General features: G+C 58.6%; 1 protein-coding gene across 1 annotated transcript; it reads left to right on the top strand.

The window, feature by feature from the left end:
• Positions 1–2,848: 2,848 nt before the first annotated feature.
• On the top strand, positions 2,849–7,948 carry PRODH (proline dehydrogenase 1; the record flags this gene model as incomplete). The annotated part of the gene is made up of 13 exons (XM_010172304.2): positions 2,849–2,892; positions 2,978–3,012; positions 3,332–3,481; positions 3,625–3,689; positions 4,091–4,207; positions 4,369–4,448; positions 4,726–4,807; positions 5,051–5,143; positions 5,254–5,400; positions 5,582–5,757; positions 5,849–5,947; positions 6,346–6,434; positions 7,776–7,948. Coding segments are annotated over exons 1-13 (1,350 nt in total), but the record flags the coding sequence as incomplete, so codon positions are not given.

Raw genomic sequence — 7,948 nt, forward strand, 5'->3', positions numbered from 1 at the left:
AGGCTCCTGCCTGCCCTGCCCTGCCTGGGCTGGCATCCAGAGCTCTGCCAGCTTGTCCCAGGAGTCCTTGACCATGTGCTGAAGGCTGCTGCCAGGTCGTGGTGACAACGGCTGGAGGAAGGTGTCCTGCAGACAGCAGAGCCTGGGTGCTGATCCACTCCCAGGGCAGCCCATGGGTTTGGGGCTACAGGATGGGTGCAGCCCCAGGTGGGGTGTGGAGGGGCAGCACTGCAGCTGGGTGGGGGCTTCTGTGGGGTGAAACAAGGAGCCCCCCTTTAGTGGAGGTGGTCATGGTCTCCTTGGGGCCATTGCTGGCCCATGGGCATCCTAAGCCAGGAGATGGGTTGGGGTTCTGCTGACATGGGGAAGGACATTCCTGCCCCCCAGTGCTGTCAGGCACCCTGAACAACAGTGCCACTCAGCATGTGGACTTCGCTTTCTCTAGAGATTTCTTGCGTGGGCAACTGATATCTGCCCGAGCGTGGGATTATGATCGAGCTGGGCCAATCAGCCTCCCAGAGCCATCTCCTCCCCTTCTCCTCCTGATCCCAGTGCTGCTGGCACCCGTGCCCAGTGCTCTGCTCGCATGTGCTGTGGGTCCCCAGGGTCACAGGGTGGTTTCTGTTTAGCTTGAAGCTGTGCAAGGAGGTCCCGTGGTGGTCCTGGGCTGGTGTGTGCTGGCACCTCGTGCATTGAAGGACTCACTTCTGCCACGAGCTTTACTTTATTCCTACCTGCAGGGTTTCAGGCATCACCCATAGCTCTGGTCTGGGCTTCATGTGACCATGGGTTTTGCCTTGGATTCAGTAGTAACTCAGTGACAACTTCTCCCTGGTGGTCCCTCAACCCCTCTGTCAGACCCATCTGCTGCTGAGCAAAGCAAATACGCTGTGCTCACAGCACCCTCCTGGTAACCTCCAAGGAGAAACGGATTATTGCCTACTTATTTCTGACAGGGGGACCTTTGTGCTTCTGAAACCATTTATTTGAGCCTGATCAAAAACTTCCTGAAAGCCCAAGTCTGCTGTGTCAGCTGGATTACTCTTCCCAGCAATCCAGCGGGCTGCACCGAGTCTTCAGAGCCTGTTTTGCAGCACTTGGAGGGTCTGGTTAGAGCAAGAGGGAGCTCCCAGGTGCCTTGCAGGTGGCTCCTTTCTGGTGACAGCTTGCTCCATGCCACTTGTCCCCAGCATCTCAGATGTTAGATGCAAGGTGTGCTCCAGGGTTCAGAGCTGTCCTGCTGTGCTGTAACTGGGACCTTGACACCTCTTGACGCCTCCTTAGAGTCCCAGCAGCGTATCATAGAATCATAGTGGTTGGAAAAGACCTTTAAGATCATCAAGTCCAACCATAAACCCAACACTACCAATTCCACCTCTAAGCCATGTTGCTCAGCACCTTGTCTACCTCTCTTTTAAGTACCACCAGGGAAGGTGATGCCACCACCTCCCTGGGCACCCTGTTCCAATGCCTGACTGCCCTTTCGGTGAAGAAGTTTTTCCTCACATCCCATCTCAACTGCCCTGGGCACAACTTGAGGCCATTTCCTCCTGTCCTGTCCCTTGGTCCTTGGTTGAACAGACCCACCCCCACCTCTCTCCACCCTCCTCCAAGGGACTTGGACAGAGCCACAAGGTCTCCCCTCAGCCTCCTTTTCTCCAGGCTAAAGCCTTCCCCTGCACCGCCCTGCTTACCCCAAGGGGACCTTCCAGCTGCTATGGGCTTTGCTGTTGCATCCCATCCCTGGGTGTATGAAGTTTCCTCTCCTTCCTTCTATCCACCCTCCGTATCCAGGACCAGAAAGCTTCTTGACGTACTATAGTAACAAAACCATGGAGCAGAGCCTGCTGGATGTGGTGCCTGCTGCTCCCCATGAGCTCCAGCTGCTCCTGCCCTGGTTCACACCAGGCTTTGGTGTGCTTTGAGCAATGTGGGGCTGTTTCTGGCTCTGAGGAGCAGGAGGACGGGCTTGTCTCTGCTTGTTTATGCTTCCAGCAGCCCCTAATCCCTGTCACAGGGTTTCGATGCGGGAGAACATGTTCTGGGACCATGCCACGTGCCTCTCCACTCTCTTGTGCAAGTCCTTTGGCTCCTGATGGGTGGTTTTGCTGCTTGGCTGGCAGTGTGCTTCCCCACTGTTGGGCACAGACAGTTTTGGGACAGTGACTCAAGGCAGAGATCTCCTGGAGATGGCTCTGCTGTTGCTCAGGGCTGCTCTCCAGGAGTTGGCAGTCTTCCTGGTGAGACCCTGGGCCTGTGGGCTGGATTTAGGGTGCCAGCGAGAAGGCTTAGCTGCTCAAGCTGAAGGAGAATCTCATGACTTGGCCAGCGTCCCCCTGGTCTGTCAGAGCGCTGTTATTTCTGTGGCAAAGAACTTGGGCATGAAATTACATCCGAGGTCAGCTGGAGTTGAAGCTGAGACCTTGTTCATAAGATGCTGGCTAATGCCAGGGGCAGAGGAGCATGGGCCAGCTGAGCTGCAGCTGGGCATCCTACTGTTTGATGTGCCCTGGGTATGAAGAAAATCCCTGCTTCATGGTCTGGCTTCTGGTGCCTGCAAGGTGGGGAGATGTTGGGTTGAGGTTTGGTGCCACCACAGTGAGGACCATGGGCTGGTGTGGTTGGAGATGGAGCATCCAGCCCCACCAGGGCTGATCTTGTCCTTGCCATGGGGTGGGCTGTTTGAGAGCAGCTCTGGACCCTGGCAAGGAGCATCCTCCCTATGCTGCCCCAGGACCTCCATCCTTGCCTCAATGTTGAAACCCCGTTGCCATCCATGAGCAGGTTTGGGCCATCTGACCTGCCCATGGAGCACGTGCTGAGCAGCATTTGATCCATTGGAGATGGGATGGCAAGGGAAGAGCTGGGTGCAGCGCCAGGCAGGCAGCAGGAGTGCCTTGGAGCTGCCTTGGCCACCATCATGGGGTTGTGGGGGAGTTCCTGACCTGGCCCTTATCTTCCCTGTTTCTCTTCTTAGCTCCTGCACCTCTGCAGCCGAGAAGGAGATGGGAGGTGAGTGAACCGGCCTCTCCGGCTGACAGGAGATAGTTTGAAGGTCCAGCTGATCCTACAGGCCTGGTGTGGGGGAAGGACCCAGCTCCCATAGCCTCAGAACAAGATGAACATCTTGGTTCTTGGCCAACCCTGCTCCTCTGCAAAGGCTCAGCCCCTGCTTGAGCAACAGAGCAGGCAGGGCATGTTGCAGCCTGGAGGGCTCTTCTGAGGTCCAAGCTGGAGCCCCTCTCCCCTGCACCCATGGCAGGAGCTCCTGGGGAGGCTTGTAGGAGCTCAGCAGGGCTGCATGGCCCATCTCCATCCTCTTCCACTCCAGGAGCAGAGCGAAGAGAGAAGCAATACCGAGCCCATCGGGGATTTGCGGATCGCCGCGGTGGGGTCATCAGCGCCCGCACATATTTCTACGCTGATGAGGCCAAGTGTGACCAGCACATGGAGACTTTCCTCCGCTGCATTGATGCTTCAGGTAGGTGCTCCATATGTCCTGAGCAGCCCCACTGTGCTTGGGGATGGCAGGGACCCTGCAGCCCACCACCGTATCTCGGGTACCTCCCTTCTGCCCCAGCACCCTGCCTGTTGGGCTAGCTCTGTCTTTGTGGCTCCATCCAGGTGGCAGCTCAGAGGACGGCTTCTCAGCCATCAAGCTGACAGCACTGGGCAGACCTCAGTTCCTGGTGAGTGCTGGGGCTGTGACCAGGGTGAGGTGGGTCAGGGGCAGGGCAACGGATGATGCATCTAGGGAGGGCTTTGGGGTGCCAGGCTTGCTGCAGTGGCATCTCTACTGATGGCAGAGGAGTGGGCACCAACAGGCTGTCCCCTGTGTGCCTGAGGCCACCCTGGAGACCCTGCCTCAACTTTTAGGGACACATGAAGAGCTCAGAAGTTTAGAGGTCCCAATATGAGGGTGGGGGGGGTCTCTACTGCTAGGCTTGGCCCCTGTTTGGCCAAGGTCGTTCTGCTGTAGGATCAGGGTCTGCCTCAGACTAGGCATGATCCTGCAGAGCCTCCACTGCAGGAAGCTCCAAGCCAGCTGGGCTCCAGCCCAGGTGTCTCACCTTGGGCTTTGTCACTACAGCTGCAGTTCTCAGAGGTGCTGGTGAAGTGGCGGAGGTTCTTCCACCAAATGGCCGCAGAGCAGGGCCAGGCTGGGCGAGCAGCGGTGGAAATGAAGCTGGAGGTGGAGAAGCTGCAGGTGAGGCAGGTGATGTCAGAGGGAGGAGGCTGTGCTGCTGGGAACGTGCTGCTGGAAGTGGCCAGTGTCCATAGAAGTCCTGGAGCAGCCCTGACCTGTGACACCCCTGGAACAGTAAGACACCTGTAGCCCCTTGACACTGATGCTTCTTTTGGTGGCAGGAGGCCCTGGCCAACCTGGGCATCGTGACCAAGGCAGAGAGCCAGCACTGGTTCACAGGCGAGAACCTGGGTGTGAGCGGGTAAGCTGCCTGTGACCTGGGGGTGCTGCAGGATGGGGACACTGGGGATCCTTGTCCTCATTCCTGGGGCAGTGGGGCAGCAGCACGGGGAGGTCTCCAAAGGCCAGTGCTGGCTCAGTGTAGTGAGCAAGCAGAGAGGAGGTTTGGGTGGAGGTGACAAGATGGGTCAGGGTGGCATATGCCAGGTGTACCCTGGTTTGTTGGTGGGGGTCAGGACCTGGTAGAGACCCCCCTGCCCATGTGGGACACCAGTACAGACCTGTGTCTCTGCTCCCAGCACTGTGGACCTGCTAGACTGGAACAGTCTGATCGACAGCCGCACCAAGCTCTCCAAGCTGCTGCTCATCCCCAATATGCAGGTGGGTACCCATTTCTGCCACCCCTGCAGTGTCCCCACAGGGTGGGCACTGCCTGTGCAGGGCAGCCCAGCCCTGTCCCCTGCTGCTGCTCCAAGTTAAGGGTCCCACAAGGACTCATCCCTCTGGGGAGTTTGCCTCCTCCCTGCCTTGGGACACCAACACAGGCCTCACTGGTGGAGGTTTGTCTCCTGTGGGGAGGACTGGCCGCAGGCAGGCAGGTGCCACAGGCTGTTCTCATTTCAGACTGGGCAGCTCGAGCCTCTGCTCTCACGCTTCACCGAGGAGGAGGACCTGCAGATGAAGCGGATGCTGCAGCGGATGGACATCCTTGCCAAGGTGAGGGGGTGCTGGGGCTGGGGGAGCTGGGTGCAGGCACCACCACAGTGAGGGAGGGTACATGGCAGGTGGCCCCATCAGACCAACCTGCATGTCCTTCACCCTCCTAGAGAGCCACAGAGAAGGGCGTGAGGCTGATGGTGGACGCAGAGCAGAGCTACTTCCAGCCAGCCATCAGCCGCCTCACCCTGGAGATGCAGCGCCGCTTCAACAGGGATCGGGCAATCATCTTCAACACCTACCAGTGCTACCTGAAGGTGAGGTCCAGCAGGAGTCTGGGCAAGAAGGACCTGCTGGAGCAGCTGGAGTGGTGGGAACCCTTCATTACCAAAGCCATGGCAGTGCAATGGCACAGCTGTGGGGCTGGCTGCCTGAAGGCACAGGGCAGATGTGGCACTGGTGCAATGACCTTGTGCCATCTCCTCCATCTGGTCCCAGGAGGCTTACGACAATGTGACCGTGGACGTGGAGCTGTCACGCCGAGAGGGCTGGCACTTTGGCACCAAGCTGGTCCGCGGCGCCTACATGGAGCAGGAGCGGGAGAGGGCGGCCCAGATTGGCTACGAGGATCCCATCAACCCCACCTATGAGAAGACCAATGAGATGTACCACAGGTAGGGGACAGCCCCAGCCACATTTCTTCCTCCCACCCCACTGGATGTGGGCTCAGGCAGTCTCACCACGGAGCCCCATACTGTCCTACAGGTGCCTGGACTATATCCTGGAGGAGATCAAGCACAACCGGAAAGCCAGTGTGATGGTGGCATCTCACAATGAGGACACGGTGAAGTTCACCCTGCGCAGGTGGGCGCTGGGGAGGCAGCATGGTCTGGCAGGGACTGGGGGCTCAAGGGGGCTAAGGGCCCAGCAGAGCTGTGGTGAAATGTGCTGTGGCTTGTCAGGTCTCCTTTACACTCACCTGTGGGATCCCAGCTCCCATCCAGTGCTCGGTGCTTCAGCTGGGGCTTGGAGCTGGGTGCAGCATGGTAGCCCACGGTGGCTGCAGAGCTGGCCCCATGGCCCAGCTCACAGGCTGTTTTAAAAACAAATCCCTCAAGTCTTCACATCCCAGCATCCATCTGGGATGCAATCAGTGCCATGCTCTCGTACTTGTAGATGATCCTTGCTCCTCTGGTGGGACGTGCTTCCCCTGTGTGCTCCACTATCTCCACTCCTCCCTAATGCCAAGGCTTGGTTTGCAGGATGATGGAGCTTGGGATCCATCCCTCGGAGAAGAAGGTGTGCTTTGGGCAGCTGCTGGGCATGTGCGACCAGATCACCTTCCCCCTGGGTGAGTGCTGGGAGCAGGGGGGATTCAGCAGACGTGCTCCTGCCCCACCTTGACCCCTGGACTCTCCCTGAGCAACTGCTGTGGGGTCTGAAGGGTGGATGGAGCCAGGCTACAGGTCTCTCAGGGAGCAGGACTGGCTGAGGATGGTGCCTTGTTGCCTCTTACCCAGCTGTGTCCCCTGCATGGGGTTTGGGGAAGATGTAGATGGAGAATCACATCTGTCTCCTAGAGGCCCCATGAGACTGTGATGGCTGGGCAGGGAGATTCCTGCTCTGGACTACAAGCTGAGATGGGCGTACTCTTAGATGGGGCAGAGACAGGTTCTGGCCACAGCAAACCCCTTTTGTACCTCCTTGGTCTGGGAGCATCACTGAGTCCTGGGCTTTCTACTAGCAGGGGGCAACAGGCTCTTGACCTTCTAGCAGCCTCCCAGTACCTGAAGGGGCTCCAGGAAGGGTGGGGAGGGACTTTGGCCAAGGGCAGGGAGTGACAGAACAAGGGGTGATGGCTTGAAAGTGGCAGAGGGGAGATGGAGATGAGATGTGAGGAAGAAATTCTCTGGTGTGAGGGTGGTGAGACAGTGTCCCAGGTTGGCCAGAGAAGCTGTGGCTGCTCCTCCCTGGAAGTGTTGAAGGCCAGGTTGGCTGAGGCTTTGAGCAACCTGGTCTAGTGGAAGGTGTCCCTGCTGATGGCAGGGGGGTTGGAACTGGATGAGCTTTAATGTCCCTTCCAACCCAAACCAGTCTGGGATTCTATGATTGTCATCTCCTGTGCCATTGACCCAGGCAGGAGAGCAGAGCTCCCAAGGGCCTGGAGAGGGACATGCAAGGGTCCAGGTAGCCCAGCTCAGGTCAGGGACTGCCCACACCAGTGGCTGGAGTGGAGACCCAAGGCCAGGAGAGCAGCGGGAGGCAGACTGGGCAGCTGTCCAGCATGGATGCTGCTCTGTCCTGGAGTTCCCCTCACAAGTGGGGTTTGGCTGCCTGTCTGCAACCTCCTCTGGTCATGCTGGAAAAATGTGTTAACTTGACGTTTCTGGTTGAATGTTTCTTGCGTTGGCCCAGCCCTGGCTGCCAACATTCCCAGGGCTCCTGGTGACCTCGTCCCACTCCCCCGGTGCGTTCCCAAGCTCCCCGTGCTGAGCTGGGGGATGGATGGAGCTGCTCCTGGGTTTCCCCTCCCCAGTGCTCAACCCCATCCTCCTGCCCACCATCCCTTGCTCCACCAGCACAGCCTGAGGGAGGCGGGAGAGCTGGGGGTGGAGGCTTCTCCCCTCTCTTTGGTCCCCTCTCTTTTTTCCCTCTTTTTTGGTTCTTCCGTTACCCGCCTCTCTCCTTCCAGGTCAGGCCGGCTTCCCCGTCTACAAGTACGTGCCCTACGGGCCGGTGAACGAGGTGCTGCCCTACCTGTCCCGAAGAGCCCAGGAGAACAGGGGCTTCATGCAGAGGGCAAACCGGGAGCGGGACCTTCTCTGGAGAGAGGTCAAGAGGCGGCTCCTCGCTGGCAGCCTCTTC

This window comes from Antrostomus carolinensis, unplaced genomic scaffold (assembly GCF_000700745.2).
Source record: "Antrostomus carolinensis isolate BGI_N321 unplaced genomic scaffold, ASM70074v2 scaffold31047, whole genome shotgun sequence".
NCBI lineage: Eukaryota > Metazoa > Chordata > Aves > Caprimulgiformes > Caprimulgidae > Antrostomus > Antrostomus carolinensis.